Here is an 18,491-nt window from a genome sequence, read left to right on the forward strand (position 1 = left end):
CTGGAAAACATGGATACAGCCAATGACTATATCCATGATTTCCACATAGCCTTAGGGCTCTATCAAACTTCAGCAGCCACCGCTAATCAAATGCCGAAAGTTCGGGTTCGGATCGACTCGAGCATGCTCCAGGTTCGCTCATCTCTAATAGTTTCCTTTTAAGATTTATAGGTTTATCCTTTGCTTTTAAAGGGGTCATGCCCTGAGAGATGCATCATGGGAGTTGTAGTTTTGCAAAATCTTGGAGAACACTCAAAGGGGTTATCCAGTGCTACAAAAACATGGCCACTTTCCTTCAGAGACGACATGAATCTTTTCTCCAGTTCAGGTGCAGTTTGCAATCAAGCTCCATTTACTTCAATGGAACTGAGCAGCAAAACCCCACCCAAGCTGGAGACAAGAGTGGGTCTGTCTCTGGAAGAAAGTGGCCATGTTTTCGTAGCACTGGATAACCCCTTTAACTACATCAAACCCAGTTAATGATATGTAGGGTTGTAAAGTGAATCATTCTAAAGGAGCCTGGTCCAGGATCCATGTGACGATTATAAATGTATGCTAATATGAGAAAGGTGACTTGACTATGACCAGACAGACAAGTTTCCTGCATCTGAACCAAATTCCATAGACAACTCCCTTACTTAAATCAACGTTTTTTGTTTTGTTTGTTTTTGTTTTTAAACTAAAGCCGGACCAAAAAAAAAAAGGTTTCTTTTTTTTCTTTTACCTTTTTATAGACTCACTCCATCTTTAGGAAGTGGCCTAGTGGAGAATATGTGACAATACACAGGGCTATGAATATTTCAGGTTGTCCCTCAGAGCATTTAAAGGTTGACTCAATTCACAGAACCAGGCACATTCTACCTTTTTAGCTGTTTTGTCATTTTAGAGCATATCTTTGGAAGAAAAATAACACAGGGATGTCTGCAGCAAGAACTAATTAGAAAGCAGCAAAGGAGTAACAGCTATTCAGCTTTTTCCTATAGGAAGTTTCTCATAAACATGGGATCACATGACCCACTTGTTGAAAGAAAGGATTCAAGGAATTTTGGCTAGAAAGAAAGTTAGGAAGGAACTATCTATCTATCTATAATTTATTTTTTAAAATATATTTTATTTACTTATTTTTTTATATATATATATATTTTTTTTCAATTTATGTAATGGAAGATTAGCGGCATAATAAATTCTGCAACTCTATATAACTGTGTTCATATACCTTCAACTAAGTCCTCTATCCATTTGTAGATGTGATTGACCTGACCGGGGATGATAAGGATGACCTGCAGAGAGCCATTGCCTTGAGTCTGGAGGAGTCAAACAGGACATTCAGAGAAACGGGAATTACTGATGAAGAACAAGCCATCAGCAGGTCTGTAAATAGTTCTGTCTAGCATCACCCTTGCTTTTCTTTTTCTTTTTCATGTATATCATTATCCTTTTGTATTGTTTGCTAATTTAAATTCTCCAAATCTCCTGTGAGTTTGTGTCCATTTGGGGTTCTGTTACTAATCCTCTCACAATCGTCAACAAACCTGTAAAATAATTTCTCAGTTTATGGTCGGCAGGTATCACTGTGTTACTTCTGAATAAGGACAGATGTAGTTGTCGGCAATTGCAATAGTGACATCTTGAGGCCAAAATAAGGAACTGCATCACTTGCATACTAAAACTTGGAGAATACATTGTAAAGCTGTATATTGTACAGCTTTCTAATTAAAGGGTTTTATTGTGAATAAAACGTTTTGGTAATGGAAACTAAAATACAAAATTATAAGAAAACAAAACCCTTTTAATATTGCCATGTGCTTTTCCCAGTCAAAACAGTCAGAAGACTACAGCAAACAGTCTCAACCAAAGCAGCTCAAAGACACCTAATTGTCACTTTTTAACATCGTATACCCTATTGTTTTAGATTTTCAGAAGTAGTTTAGTCCAGGTAAATTAAAGGGTATATGTTAATGGAATGATTAAATAATATGGTAAAACTATTCTTAACATCTTTTAAACTTTTTTTTGTTAAAGGACAATCTTTATTAAAGTATTGTATTGCCCCCCAAATCACCAATATACCAATATACACTTCCTGGATAACATGGTGATGTCACGACCCGACTCCCAGAGCTGTGCGGACTATAGCTGCTGGAGAGGATGATAGCAGGGGGACACTAAGGGACACAGGGCACCGGGGGGACACTGAGCATCCCTCTGTCAGATTCCTCTACAGCAGCCACAGCTCTGGGAGTCGGTTCGTGACATCACCATGTTATCCAGGAAGTGTATATTGGTGATTTGTATAACTTTTGGGGGGCAATACAATACTTTAATAAAAATTTTCGCCGGACTTCTCCTTTAAATAAGTTGTAACAAAAGACAACATTTGTGCCAGTCAATATGAAGTTCTTCCTATGTAAGGAGTCAGATTTCTTTCTGAATAGTCTTCATTAAAAATTACTTACCATTCAGATACTGCTCAAAGAAAAATTAGACGAATATTTTAGTCAACTTTTTGCTTAGAGGATAACAGTAGAGATGGGGAAGAGGTTATGCACTGGATCAGATGGAGAGGGGAGAGAGAATCCCTGGAGGACAGCTCACATAGTCTTGTAGATAGAGAGGAAGGCTTGTCAAAGGCGGTCTCCGGGGGAGAATCATAGTAGAGAGAAAATAGAGCATGTACAGTACATTGCTGCGGATGTCTAAAAAAACTAAGCAAAATGTTTAATACAAACCTATTCAGAAAGTGTTTATGCACAAAGCAAGAATAAGAAAATGTTTTTCAAAGCTTTTCATAGCCATTTAATCTTGTAGTACCCTTTTAGGTTAGCAGTGAAACAGTTGATCACAGGTATCTTGCAGTATTTAGACTGGTATTGTGACAGTTAATGGGTTGTATTGGATTCTGATAGTAGATTTTCTCATCTCACAAGTTACTTGGTAATTTTCACATCGTGGTATTAGAGCTTGTGATCATATGTTACACAACCAGTAGGATGTGTGAGTTGATGTAAGGACAAGACCTTTAGGTGATACAACAAAATGTCATGTTAGTGTGACATAGTAAAATACTGAAATGTCAAAGAAGTGTGACAGAAAATAATCATTTTAAGGAGAAGTCTCGAGTAAATAAAAGGTTGCAAGCAGGCAACCATTGACTATAATATAATATAATGCTCAGCCAATCTGTGACTGGGACGGGAGACACCGCTGCAGTCACTGATTGGCTAAGAGGATAATCCATCATCCGGGCTAGGTATTTGCCTTGGTCTAGAATGTTCCTGGCAGCATAAAGGAAAACATAGTTATAAAGTTGTGAAGAGTCCTGGGGGTGGTCCCACATTTTTAAGGAGTCCAGGCAGTCCTGGCTTGAATAACAATCACTTAGTATTCAGTATACAGGGTATACATCAGTACAAAGTGTATGGGGCCCCCTAGCTTTCACCAAGGAAAAGGCACGCCCTCTGACGAGTACCAAGAGAACCCCTGCACCATATTACAACCTAATGCTCTGTTTATTCCTGTTTATATTTAGAGTTTTAGAAGCCAGCATTGCTGAGAACAAGGCCAGCCTAAAGCGGACTCACACAGAGGTTTGGAGCGACTCCCCTAATCCCTACGACAGGAAGCGTCAGGACAACTGTCCCGTGGGATTAAAGAATGTGGGGAACACCTGCTGGTTCAGCGCCGTCATCCAGGTGAGGACATGATATCCTTATTGTTCGGCACAATGCCATCCATAACCTTGTGGTTTTTCTGAAACACTCAGAGATTTGGTTCAGTGCTATAGTATTTAGCCCCTAAATGCCCCTCTGAAATGTTGACTTAGGTGTTTTATTAACTGTGCTGTACACACTGTACACACAGAGCTCATCACCACTCTGTAAGCTAGATTCCCCAGTCTGGTATAATACCAGTATTAGTGTTTTGGCATGGTCCTGTCCCCTTGAATTATTAGGCTGCTTTCACACTGTTTTTTTTTTTTGTGTACCTTTCACTGTTTCATTCTAATACACACACACATATACATACACACACACACACACACACACACACACACAGTATTTTTTTTTTAAAGTAACATTGGAACAAATACACCCAGGGTTAAGCAAGATATTATTGGCTGGTATGCATATTCTTAGCTCGTAAATCCATCGCTACCCTCACAGTGGTAGTACCTGTGGTGGGTGTATGGAATTTTACATGCGGCTATCCTATAACTAGATGACTCATTAGTGGCATAAAAAGAGACTTTGGAGACATGCAGCGAGTCAGTGATCTCATGTAGCCCCGGCCAGGAGTGTAACTCTATGCCCTGACCCCCGGGAGTCTCGCAGCCTGCTCATTTCATGTTTACCAACTCTACGGTGTGTCATAAGCAGCGTACTTGAATTTCATGTTATGTTATCTGCGGTAGTGACCCATCTGTCAGCGTCCAGACTATTAATGTGCGTTTTTAAAGGCAACCAATCGGGCTCATATGGTTCCCAGGAGCGCTGTATAAAGTTCCTGCAGCAGCCGCGGCACGTACCGGCTGTGGCCGCAGCAGGAGCTTTATACCGGAGAAAAAGTTTTTATCCTCCGAGCGTGTGACAGGCAGAAGGCAGAGAAGTAGTCATCTGGACAGCTCCCCGCCCGTATCTAGTCACCGCGCTCTGCCTGTCAGTGCGCTCGGAGGGGATGATTGACAGGTAGAGAGGTCCTTTACTGGCCTCTCTGCCTGTCAATCATCCTGTGGAGCGCGTTTAAAGGCAGAGCGCGGTGCTCAAAACTGTCCTAAAAGAGACACAGTTAAATTAAAACTGTGTGGGAACGGCACTGAGGATGAAGGTAAAAGACATACCTTAATCCTTAGCACCCCGTGTGCAATAGGGAGCTAATGGAACCTGCTGAGAGTTCCCCTTAAAAGATTTAAAGCGATTTTGTACCCACAATCTGTCCCTCCCAAACCACTTATACCATCAGATAGCTGCTTTTAATCCAAGATCTGTCCTGGGGTCCGTTCGGCAGTTGATGCAGATATCGTCCTAAACAACATTTTTTAGACTTGCAGCCCTGTGCCACACTGCTGTGGCTTGGAGTATCTGTGCCCTAACTTTGCACCACCCCTCCGTCCCCCCTCCCTGCCCTCTTCATCATTAGGAATGCCCCTAGAACATTTTCTCCTGGCTGAACATTGCACAGGAGCCTTAACCATCCAGCCCATGTTCAGTATTTACACAGCTGATGAATAGGAGACAATCTGCCTGGAGCATTCCTAATGATGAGGAGGGCGGGGAGGAGGGACAGAGAGGTTGTGCCAGTCTAATGGATACACAATCTAAAGGTGTGTTTACACAAAGAGATTTATCTGACAGATTTTTTTAATCCAAAGCCAGGAACAGACTCTAAACAGGGAACGGGTCATAAATGAAAGACTGAGATTTCTCCTCTTTTTTCAAATCCATTCCTGACTCAGCATGTCAAATTTCAGTATCTGATCTCTTTGTTCTTGGCTGGTGTCAGACACCCTTTATTCCCCTCTCTCCACTGAAATCCCCAAGTATGCTTAGTTGAACAGAGTATGCATGTGTATGGGGTCGGCAGGAGGACAAAAGCCCACCGCTATTGAGGCCGTATGGTCACCTTAGTTATCAGGATAGATTGGGCTAAACAGCTCCAGTATAAAAGTGGAGAGAATAATAATGACAAAAGATTCAGATCAGCCCGCGGTTCTAAAACAGGGATTGGGAACCTTCAGTCCTCCAGATGTTGCAAAACTACAACTCCCATCATGCCTGGACAGCCAAAGCTTTAGCTTGAATTGTAGTTTAGCAACAGCTGGAGGACCAAAGGTTCCCTATCCCTGTTCTGAAAATATGCTTACTGACATAAAAACTGTTCATGGATCCTCTTAAAACAGATCCATGACCAGTTACTTATCATCCACCACTCTATGCAGCAATTATACGGCTCTCTACACTTGTCTGTCCTGTCACCACCACTATCTGATGTGCTTTGCTGTATCAGACCCACAGGCTGTTATCGTCCCGGTCAGCTGCTCTCGTCTCTATTCCGTTCTGTTGATCTAGAAATGTTATTGTGGTTTGTTTACAATAAATTCTTCTTCTCCGCTGAAATCAAAGTCGTCACGAGTCCCGTAACAGATTGTAACAGATGGCGGATCACCGACGCCGCTGCCAGCTGCTTAGACCAGCTTGTTTACTTCCAGTCTCTGATTCATATGTCCGCGCGGATGAGTCTGATTATAGTCGAAGGAATGCATGATGGGGTCGGGTGTATGGTGTGGACGGGATCGGGTGCACGGTGTTAATGCGGAGTTGGGAATAAACATTTGTGCGGGAGGATAATGTGCTGGGATAATATATCGGGTGAAATCCATGTATGGCTGCATATGAGATATAACTCGGAAGCATCCGGCATGTTCCCCAAAAGATATCTTGGATATATCCATAGGTCCCATTGCCTTTGCTGCTTTTAAACTGGGCCTTCTCCTGTTTACTTAGATCAAGAATGGGGAACCTTCGGCCCTCCAGCTGTTACAAAACTACAATTTCCATCATGCCTGGACAGCAAAACATTGGCCATATGATGGATGTCTGCTAAGTGCTTGTTTGGTCAGTGGGGCCTATGCCATTGTATACATAAATGATGCCCCCATGTACAGGCTGAGCCATTGTATATGTTGAATGGGTTTGGGGGGTTGTAAACTGCTGCCGGACCTCTCCTGTAAGCAGCTTATATCCCCTGAGAACAAAAGGATCAGGCAGTTGAAATCCAGCATGCCCAAGCCTTCTCTCCCCCAACATCTATCATTCATCTAACATCTATTAAATCATGGACTGTTCCCACAGAAATCTGCTGGCTCCAATATTTTTTATTTTTTTAATCTTAATCAATTCTTTGTGGATTTTATATCCATGTCATGTACGGCCCTGAGGAGCAGTGTCAGTGAGATGGGGCCTAGAGTATATGGGGCTATTGAACGACCACTAACAGATGATAACTGGTGTGATGAAAAATCACCGCCAAGACCCTCTTGTTCTGGGAGAGGTAAGCCTTAGAGAGCTGTCTGGCTGTGGCTTATGGGGCGTTTACACTGAGAGATTTATCTGATAGATTTTGGAAGCCAAAGCCAGCACTGGATTTGAAAAGAGGAAAAATCCCAGTCTTTGCTTTATGACCTGCTCCCTGTTTATAGTCTGTTCTTGGCTTTGGCTTCCAAAATCTGTCAGATAAATCACTGTGTAAACGCACCATTACTAGAGATGAGCGAACTGTGTTCGGGTTCGAGTCGATCCGAACCCGAACGTTTTGTATTTGATTAGCGGGGGCTGCTGAACTTGGATAAAGCTCTAAGGTTGTCTGGAAAACATGGATACAGCCAATGACTATATCCATATTTTTCACATAGCCTTAGGGCTTTATCCAAGTTCAGCAGCCACCGCTAATCAAATGCCGAAAGTTCGGGTTCGGATGGACTCGAGCGTGCTCCAGGTTCGCTCATCTCTAACCATTACCCTTCCCCATAGAGAACACAGAAGCTCGGTCATGCTGAGCATTCCTGTGTTTTCAGAGGACGATTACCGGTGGGGGTGGGAAGATGACTGACATCCGAACAGTCGTTCAGCCATCAGTTATTAAAGGTGTATGGCCACTTTAAGGGACCCTCTGATAAGCTTACCTAGGAGGTTATAGCATCCCGATGAGTGTTGCATCCGGTCCATTTTTTTACCAGACACGGCATCAAGTTTTTAATAGTGGTCTGTGTCTAGTACTGCAGCTCAGTTTTAGGAGCGACTTGGTAAAAGTCGGTCAAAGTGTCCAAACCGCAACTACTATATCTATCTAACTTTATTTTTTTATTATTATTTTACATGTCTTATTATGTCAAATCTTTTTTGTGGCCCTTTTAAGTTCTATAGTTTTGGGCTATAGCAGAATCTCGTATATACATCTGGAAAGAAAAACAGTTTTGTGTTTTTTTGTTAGATGTTGCTGGCCTCTATATCAGACAGAACTAGTTGTTTGTAACATTACTAACCGTCTGACGCATGTCGGTGGATCCTCTGTAACTTTTTATAAAGCTGGTGAGGTAAGCCTAGAGCGTCACCAATGTGTCTGTTACTGACGTAGGCCATTTGCAGCTTCCTAGAAGTCTCTGGACAGACACCAGCTTGTTCTTTTTATTACATATTTGGCGGTGAATACTCCTTCTAAACGAGTTTATTAAAAGCCTTGGCTCTAACCAAGGAGACACAGGCTTACAGAAGGGGTATCTCTGCCAACCAGCTCTCTCCAGCGATGAGAGATGACTCTCTCAGCCCCTTACTGGTTGAGACCAATGCCGCCTTTTTATTTGACAACTGTGAAAAGCAGCTGGTGACGGATGGGTCTTTAGTGATACTGAGTGTAAAAGCTGACTAAGTGTATAAGAATAACCTTCTTGTGACATGACGTGTAAGGTTTCCGTTGTCATAACTTCTTTCCCCCCCCCCCCCCCATATTAAGGTGAGCAGTAAAGACGTGAGCAGATAGCTTATAGGAAGATGGAAACAATATGTTTTAAGTGTTGACTGTTTGCAACATTATAAAATTGTGTTTTTCTTAAAGGGGTTCTCCAGGTTTAAAAAAAGAAAATGTTTTCAAATGAACTGGTGGCAGAAAAATATGCAGATTTGTAAATTACTTCTATAAAAAAAACTCAGGCCTTCTAGTACTTACCAGCTGCTGTATGTCCTGTAGGAAGTTGTGCTTTCTTTCCAGACTGACACAGTGCTCTCTGCTGCCACCGCTGGCCATCAGAGTAGTATAAAATCCCCATGGAAATTTTCTGCTCTGGACCGTTTCCTACACAGACAAGTGTCAGCAGAGAGCACTATGTAAAGTATGCATCACTTCCTGCAGGACATATAGCAACTGATAAGCACTAGAAGGGTTCAGTTTTTAAATAGAAATCCTTTTTCAAATATATTTCACTTTCTGACACCAGTCGTTTTTAAGCATTGTAGAGGCCATACTGAGCAGCAGAATGCCTCCTCCTTCCCCCACCCCTTCCTGCTTGGCCTCCAGCACTGAGCCCTGGATGTCAGTCAGTCCTTGGCACTTCAGCTCTGAGCATGGTGTACAGCGGACAGTACCCCTTTAACCACTTGCAGCTTGTTCTGTCCTGTTTGGAGCTCAGGTGTCAAGCAGGCGGTACCAGGCTACAGCATGCATGCCTCCTTCCTCCACCATCCTTGCCTGCCTAGACTGATTAACTTCAATGGCTCGGCTGTCAGCCCTGAGCCCTGTACGTTTAATCATGGGAAAGAGGTGACATGTCATTGTTTGTGTATGGCTCTGTCACTTTTAGACAAGGTCATATGAATAGTTTGACCTTATTCCCTAGTATTCTGTATATTTATTGGTCTTCCTATGTGTACATTGTTGCATTTATTGTTTCCATTGAGAAATACCATATGCTTTTTTTCTCTTTCAGTCTCTCTTTAATCTGCTTGAGTTTCGCCGGCTAGTGTTGAACTACAGCCCCCCTGCCAGCGCTCAGGATGTTCCACGAAACCACAAGGTGGGCGTTCCTGTTATGTATGTGGGCATACTTCCTGTATGAGCTGCGTCCCCATGCATTACCTACATTCCCCTGCAAAAAAACAAACAAAAACTTTTCAAGCAGTAATTAACATATTACAGGGGTTGTTTTCTGTGACGTGTATGTCCAGAGCCAAAGTGGTACATTCTGCACAGTTCAGTGCTGAGAGGAGCAGCAAGGTGTTTAGGTTGCCTTGGCAACCGTATGACGCCCAACGTGTAACATGCAGTACTCGTGCCGAGAACTCACAGGGCATTGTGTGGTTTCTGAGGCAACCATACAATCTAGCAAGATGGTGCAGAACATGTCACAGCAACTCTGGAGATACATAAAGCTGTAATAGACAAGACCTCCCTCTATTGGCTAGAAAGGAGTTCCTTTACCTCTAAGATCTAGTGACCCCACATATTAGACATTTTAGCTGTCATTTGTCACTGTACCACCTTAAAGGGGTTATCCAGGTGGGGGAGGTTCTATGTATATGCCCAGGGAAGGGGGTGATTGTAAACAATAATGTACACTGACCTCCCTGGTTTCCACACTGTGCGGCTGCCTCCAGGTTCTATGGTTGTAACATCACAGACCCCATCAGCCAATCAGTGGAAATGGGGAACAAGTAGGTTAAAGGGTTGCCTTTTATATACTGAAGATGACTTGGGGGACACTTTTTAAAGTGTCACTGTAGTTTAATTTTTTTTTTTTTTTTGCCGAAATCAATAGTACACGCGATTTTAAGAAACTTTGTTATGGGTCTATTAGCTGAAAAATGCAGTTTGAAGCTCTCCCCCCTGTCTTCATTGTTCTCTATGCAGAGGGGAGGGGTTGAGGTAGATGAGGCACCAAAACAGGACAACAAAGAGTTAATTTACAGCTACATCACTGGCTATCTCCTCTGAAGTCAGCACTGACCTCTGAATACCGGCTTTCACACAGGACCTGCTGTGTAATCCTTTGTTCTCTGCTAGCGACTAATCTCCCTCTTCCCTCCTCCCCTCTCCATAGAACAGACAGGGCCTGACTGATGTAAAAGAGTCAAGATTTCCTGATAATGAACAGCAGATTGGAGAGAGGAGGGGGGGGGGGGTTGGGCTGGGGAAAGTCTTTTTTGAATGCAGATAATGGCATATTTGCCTAATAAACCCAATTACAAAGTTTCCTAAAATAGTCTGTACTATTGATCTCTGGAAAAAAATTATTTAAAGCCAGTGGCACTTTAAGGCCATTAGCCTATTGTAGTTGTCTGAGAAATTTCCTTTAAATGTCATGCTATTGGTAAACTACAAGAGAGCAGTATTGCTTCTCGCTCTTTTCTCTGTATAGGCCCTTGATACTTCTTTACCCAGAGCCTTTTTGTAATGGGGTCACCATTTGTTAAATAAGTAGTTTGTTTGTTGAAGTGCAAATGGGACGTTAGGTAAATGACTGCCCTACAGGTAAATGAGATGGCGTTAATGTCTGTGGAGCTACAAGGCTGCTCCCGGCCTGACCATAGGTATGCTGGGGATGGGAGAAAGTGTTTTTCAAGTAAACTTAAAGGGATACTCCTGAGGGATAAAAATAACATTAACTGGTGTGTCAGTAAGTTATACATATTTGTAAATTGTTCTATTTAAAAATAAATAAAATCCAATACTTCCAATACTTATCAGCTGCTGTATGTCCTGTAGTCTGACACAAAGCTGTCTGCTGCAACTTCTTGTCTGTGACCAGAACTGTCCAGAGCAGTAGCAAATAGAAAACCTCTCCAGCCCTGGACAGTTCCTGACACTGACAGAGGTGGCAGTATAGAGCACTGTAGCACTGTGTCAGACTGGAAAGAATACACCACTTTCTGCAGGGCATACAGCCGCTGATAAGTACTGAGAGACTGGAGATTTTTAAATAGAAGTAATTTTTAAATCTGTAACTTTCTGTTAATTTGAAGAGAATGGGGGACATTTATCAAGACTGTACAGTACAGGTCTTAGTACAGCCAGCCAGCCTTGTGCTCGGCACAGGTATTGTGCAGCAATCTACACCTGCTCTAAAGCAGGTGTAGACCTTTGGCTGGTTTATGCCTGTTTCCAGACAGAAATCAGGTGTGGGAGGAGGCCATGCCTCCACCCCACCATGTCGCGCCCACCTGCCAGACCATCTGGCAAACCGGGGATATGGCAGACGTAAGCCACGGGAAATTGTGTACACCAGGGGCGCACAATGATAAACCCCCTCCAATATTTTTTCTCTGGAGTACGCCTTTTAATCTCCTAATATTACTATGTTTGACTGATTTGCTGTTTTACTCACGTGCCATAGGAACATAGGAATCTGCCTTTCATGCGAGAGCTCCGATATCTCTTTTCACTACTGGTCAGTTCTAAAAGGAAATATGTGGATCCTTCCAGGGCGGTGGAGATTCTGAAGGATGCATTCAAATCCAATGACTCTCAACAGGTGAGCCCAGAGTAATAAAGAAAGATATATATAATATACATACATACATACATACATACATACATACATACATACATACATACATACATATACATTTATATACACATAGTGGTGCCTTGGATTACGAGCATAATTCGTTCTGGCACTGTGCTTGTAATCCAAATAGACTCTTAAACCAAAGCAAATTTTCCCATAAGTAATCATAGAAATGCAGACATTTTTTATACTTAACACGTAAAACAAATGAAACAAACCTTTAGAAACAGCTGAATGTCATATTATAAGTTACTGTGCAGTATAGCAAGCAGCATGTGTAGTTTAATGTACAGCTGCTGTTTGTAGATACAGGATGGAGCTGCAGATCCCCATAATGGCTGAATGTAATGGCAGGCACATTATAGCAGGAATGGAGAGAATGGGAAACACAAGGGCTGACAGAGACTGCAGGGAATATGAAGGAATAAGCAGGGTGGATGTGAGCACAGCATAGCAGCACTCTCTGTCTAGGGAGAGAGGGGTTACAGATATGGAGAGATTGCCTTCACAGTCCTGTCCCCTTATGCAAGCCCCAGCCTGAAGTGGATCTGCTATGATTTGGGAGGTGAGGGAGACGTCCTGGGTAAGAGTACAGGGCTGTAGACCCTGCTATGCAGACCATGCCCTCCCACCCAGTACAGGGAGCTCTTACACCAAAGCAATGCTCTTAAAAACCAAGTCACAATTTTGAAAAACTGTGAGCTCTTAAACCAAAACTCTCTTAATCCAAGTTACTCTTAAATAAAGGTGCAACCCCCCCCCTCTCTCTCTCTCTCTTTCTCTATGTGATTAAAGCGATTCTGTACCCACAATCTGACCCCACCACAAACCGCTTGTACATTCAGATAGCTGCTTTTAAACCAAGATCTGTCCTGCAGTCCGTTCAGCAGGTGATGCGGTTATTGTCTTAAGAAACAACTTTTAAACCTACAGCCCCGTGCCCTACAGGCGTGGCTTGGAGTATCTGTGCCTTAACTTTGCACCACCCCTCTGTCCCTCCTCCCCACCCTCTTCATCATTAGGAAAGCCACTGGAACATTTTCTCTATACTGAACATTTGCACAGGTGTCTTAACGATCCACGGCTAGCACAGCTGACGAATAGTAGGCAATCTGCCTGGAGCATTCCTCATGATGAGGAGGGCGGGGAGGAGAGACAGAGAAGGTGTGCCAGCCTAAAGGCCCTATTTCACCAACAGATCTGGCGACAGATTATCTGCCAAAGATTTGAAGCCAAACCCAGGAATGGATTTGCAAAAAGGAGAAATCCAGTCTTTCCCTTATGACCTGTTCTCTGTTTATAGTCTGTTCCTGGGTTTGGCTTCAAATCTTTGGCAGATAATCTGTCGTCAGATCTGTTGGTGGAATAGGGCCTTAATGCATATACAATCCAGGCCACTCCCATAAGGCACGGGGCTTTCAGTTTAATAGTTGTTTTTTATAACAATAACTGCATCACCTGCCAAACGGACCACAGGAAAAGTCTTGGATTAAAAGCAGCTATCTGAAGGTACAAGTGGGGGGGGGGGGGTCAGATTGTGGGTACAGAGCCACTTTAAGTCTGGCCATGGTCATGGGGTGGGAAAGGGGTATGTGTCTGTCTTAGGTCTAATTAACACTTTTTTGTGGCTGAAAATCAATTAAGGTTGAGGAGACAAAGAAATATTTGCAGCAAATCTGATGCTTGTGAGTTCACCCTTGTGTGCCATTTTATGGTCAGATTCTGTGACTGATCTGCGACACATCTTTGCGTTGGTTCATAAGCACTGTACTGCTGATCCACAGTGGATACGCTATGTGTGAATAGACCCTTAACTTGTTCTCTTCATCTTATAGCAAGATGTCAGTGAGTTCACACACAAACTGTTGGATTGGCTAGAAGACGCTTTCCAGATAAAAGCAGAGGAAGAAAGGTGAGTGCTGAGATTGTGTCATCTGTGTTAACCAGATATTACTTGTTACGTCGATATCTGGTTAAGACAGTTAAAAAAAATTATATATATTTATTTAGCGCCTGATACTCTGAAGGGAAGTCATGCCAGGGAATGCATATGTAATAAACCAAATTGCTTGATCCGAAACACTAGCAAAGTGACTGTGTACGGACTGACCGCATAGGACCTTTTAATAGTTGGTTATGCTTCTGTAATACATTGGTCAGGGCTGTGATCATAGACCTCCAGCATGATCTCCTTCTATATATATATATATAATATATATATATATATATATATATATATATATATATATATATATATATATATGTGTCATACTGGAAGATAGTTTACACTAGATTTTCCAATTTAAATGGTATTCCTTATAAGTCTTGACTGTTGAGGTTGTGACAATTGGAACCCTCACCAGTCCTTAGATTGGTTTCCATGTTAAGGGCTGCATTGCACAACCAGATCACCAGTGTAAACAAGTGCATTGTTTTCCTGCAATCTGCCTGCATCCAGCAATGGAACTTCACAACCAGTCTCAATAGTGATTGGCTGAGTGGCCTGCCCGCTCTGAAGTTCCAGCAGCAGCAGCAGCTGCAGGCAGGTGAAAGATACCGGGGATTGGGCAGAAGCATGGACAGGTTTGTATAAACTTTTATTATTTTCTTTACACATTAATCAGCCGCCAATCGCACATCCTTGTTACACGTAGTGATACACAGTCGGCAGCCGATGTCAGGACCAAGAAGACACGATCAGTCAATCCTTGTCATCGGCTTATCATTGTCTTTATTACACGGAACGATAATCTACCGAATTGGCCTTATTGGGCATATTATTGCTCTGTAGTGGGGCCCAAGTCCAGTGTCTGGGTGCCGAGGCCCCCACCAATCACTAGAATGAGCGGGGAGAAGCATTCTGCTAAAGCTTGTCTCCCTTTTTCTCTTCTTGCTGGAGGAGACAGGCTTCATAGGCATTTTTTTGCATGGTTGTCAAACCGGTGCTCCAGGCATGATGGGAATTGTAGTTATGAAATAGCTGGATGGCCAAAGCTTTGACGGTCCGGGCATGATGGGAATGTAGTTTTACAACAGCTGGAGGGTCACCAATTTGACTTCACTGTTCTATAGAACCTGTATACTGCAGTTAGGAGAGAGACCAGATGAGAAGTGCCAAGATGAGCCCCTCTCTCAGCTCTTTCCAGCAGTCATTGAACACCCACACCCCAACTGATGGAAACATTTCACCTGTCTATGATAGTAACTCAGCATGTGGTTGCTCATTGGCCCTGATGAGTGATGCAGCCGGCAACTCGACTGTGCAGGAAACTGCACCATTAACATGAATAAAGTTATGCTGCGTGACCTACATACAGTTGGTGGCTGGAAGCGCTGCTGTTAAAGAGACAACTATACATGGACCCCAGTCTATGACGTCATTGTGGCCCCTAGGTCCCAGAGGTGGCACCCCACCGGTCACAACAGGATAGAAATAAGCAAACTCCAAGCATGCCATGGTTCGTCTGAACCTGAAATGTTCTGCATTTGATTACTGGTGGCTGCAGAAGTTGGATGCAGGCCTAGGGATTTTGGAAAAACATGGATATAGCCTATGGCTGGATCCATGTTTTCCAGGCAGCCTTAGGGCTGCATCCAACTTCTGCAGCAGAATTCAAAGCGTTCTAGTTCAGATGAACTCAAGTGCATCCAAGGGTTGCTCTTCTCTACAGCATGATTACACATCCTAGCAATATGCCATGACTTTAAAATTCAGAAACAATATTACCCCTCCCCTTCTAGGGAATGGCAAGTCTGGCCTGTACTGGAAACTTGTCCCTCATACATTGGCTGGCTTATAGGCCTGTGTGTATACTTGTATGATTTTCTACTTTTCAGCTTTTACAGCAATAGCGTGTGTCAGCTGCTAAGGTTATTGTCCACATTACTGTATACTTATCCTAGCAAACCCTGAAAATATCACTGAATACATCTCCATTGATGCGTCAGGTTTCTAGATGAGAACGACCTCCAACCTTCCATCTATGACTATCAGTACTGTGACTCGCCCGCTCCTCCCCTGTGTGGTTCATGTGGATTATTACGAGCCAGCTATCACTTTAGTTCCTGTAATTGGCTTTTTCGCTATTTAGTAATTCAGTCAAGATCCCCTGCGCTGCCCTTGGGCTGCAAACATTTTCTGACAATTGAAGCGCTAAGTGACATGAACATTACACTCGAGGCTGGAGGGGAAAACGAAGCAGCCATGACATGTCAGAGCCTACATCTGCTCTTCAGAGGTTATTCGAGATCTGAAGGATTGCTGTAGTGAGAATGATGTAGTCTCGCGTCTGTGTTCATGATCTCAGCTTTATCTTTAGATGTTAGCACAGCCTTATGTCTTTTAAAGGGGCAATGCTCAAGACTAATACAATGTATTGGCTACTAAAGGCCAAGAGCTGCATCCCTCTCCATTAAGCAAATCAGTGATATATATTGATTGGTATCTGGAATCCAAGGCCTTGTCTCATATCGTTGATGATTTGCTGACTGTGTTCTCATAAATGTCTCCTACATGACTGCTGCATTAACTGAGGTGGCTGTAGCTATTGGTGAGCATTCTTATTGCTGTATTGCCATGTAATGGGTACTTAACCTCCATGTAGTACAGTCATTAGTTATGTGGAGGGTGTTAAGACCATTTATACAATCTATATCCTAGAACCATGCAAGTCAGTACAGCACACAAAGGTGCTATAGAGGCATATAACATATCTCACTAAATCATAAAGATTGTTTTGTGTTGTCAGATGCTTTTTTACTGGTTCTGTCTATAGGATAAAAATATAAGAGAAACAGATCGCTGATCTCAGGGAGACCAGCCAAACGCTAACACTGCTGGCTGCTAGTGAAAGCACTCAATGCAGTGAAATCCTAGGTGCATTGCCCCCTAAGAAACATGAATATGCACACGAAGAGCCAAGGAGCCTCATCAAAGAGTCTCAAAACACAGGATTAGGCAGATATCTCTCCGGGAAGGACCCAGCCCAAGGGTGGCTCCTGTAAGGAAACCACCAAAACCACCATTTTAAGTGGCCCTATAAGTCAATGTAATGACAAGGGGAAAACCAAGGCCGGATATCCATCCACATACAGCTGTTTCGGGGTGTTGCCCCTCATCAGTGTGGAGCAGAATTCTGGCTAGGTGGGAGCAATGCCTAGTAGAGCCATAAGAGAAACAGATCGCTGATCCAACGACCACACTGCTGGCTGCTGGTGAAAGTGCTCAATGCAGTGAAATCCTAGGTGCATTTCCCCCTGGGAAACATGAATATGCAAAAGAAGAGCCCGTGGAGCCTCATCGAAGAGTTTTGAAACACAGGACTAGCCAGATATCCCTCCGGGAAGGACCCAGCCAAGGGATGGCTCCTGTAAGGAAACCACCAAAACCACCACATAGGATAAAAATGGTATAGAATTGTAGGGTGCGCAACCAAAGATTCTCTGTGTACATAGTTTTGCATACAAAATCTTAAAGGGAACATGTCATGCTTAAAAGCCAATCTACGGGCCTGAGAAGACTAATATGTAGTATTGTAGGAAAAGATTCAGTAGAACTTATATTTTATTAATTTAGACTTTGTCCCATTTTAGGCTTAGGAGTCCAGTGGGTGGTCTAGTGAATACTAGAGATATAAGTCACTGGTTAGCACCACCCAATGGATTCCTAAGCCTAGTATGAGCATGGGTTTACATAAATAAAACACAAGTTATACTAAATTCTTTCTATAAAACTATGTATCAGACCAGCTCCTCTAGCTCGGTGACATGATGCTGGCACATGAGACTGCCTTTACATTCTAACAGGTTCCCTTTAAAGGGGTTATCCCAATTTTTAACTTCTCATCTCTTCACTGAGTATCTGATCAGTAGGGGTCTGACTGCTGGGACTCCACAGATTATGCGGAGCAAAGGTCCATTTCTAAACAAATGAGTGGAGTGGGGTCCAGGGGCCACCCATTCTTGTTGTTGGTGGGGGTCCCAGAGGTCAGACCATTATTACCTAACCCATGGATAGGTAGGGTTATAGTCTTGGGGTAAACCCAGATCCTCCCAATGTTCAGTGAACTGAGGAAAGGACACAAGAAAGATTATAAATACATTTCATGTGTTTTTCCTTTTGCTTCTCAGAGATGGAGAAAAGCCAAAGAACCCAATGGTGGAGCTGTTTTACGGCCGTTTCCTGGCAGTTGGTGTGCATGAAGGTTGGTATTTACAGTGTGTGTATGTAGTCTAGCAATGCTGGCGATATTCTATATCTGAACACTATATAAAACATTATGTAGCAAATGTTGTCCAGGACTATTAGGAAAAGGGGGGCAGCTATCAGCTGGATCTAAGTAGTCTTTATGCACTGCATAGTTATCTGTAATTGGGAAAAAAGAAAACAGAAAACTGTCGCTACTCTGGAATATACCGTCCCAGTATATTCTTATAGATT

The 18,491-nt window shown here is 42.9% G+C and overlaps 1 protein-coding gene across 3 annotated transcripts in view; it reads left to right on the forward strand.

The window, feature by feature from the left end:
- USP25 (ubiquitin specific peptidase 25) overlaps positions 1–18,491 on the forward strand; it is an 80,682-nt gene that overhangs the window by 33,633 nt on the left and 28,558 nt on the right. For all 3 annotated transcript variants that reach the window (XM_069945998.1, XM_069945999.1, XM_069946000.1), the window contains exons 4-9: positions 1,246–1,369; positions 3,530–3,692; positions 9,476–9,562; positions 11,879–12,016; positions 13,888–13,964; positions 18,182–18,255. In XM_069945998.1, coding sequence (XP_069802099.1) covers positions 1,246–1,369; positions 3,530–3,692; positions 9,476–9,562; positions 11,879–12,016; positions 13,888–13,964; positions 18,182–18,255 — 663 coding nt within the window. The remainder of the gene's footprint in view (positions 1–1,245; positions 1,370–3,529; positions 3,693–9,475; positions 9,563–11,878; positions 12,017–13,887; positions 13,965–18,181; positions 18,256–18,491) is intronic.

The sequence above is a fragment of the Dendropsophus ebraccatus genome, chromosome 11, assembly GCF_027789765.1.
Source record: "Dendropsophus ebraccatus isolate aDenEbr1 chromosome 11, aDenEbr1.pat, whole genome shotgun sequence".
NCBI lineage: Eukaryota > Metazoa > Chordata > Amphibia > Anura > Hylidae > Dendropsophus > Dendropsophus ebraccatus.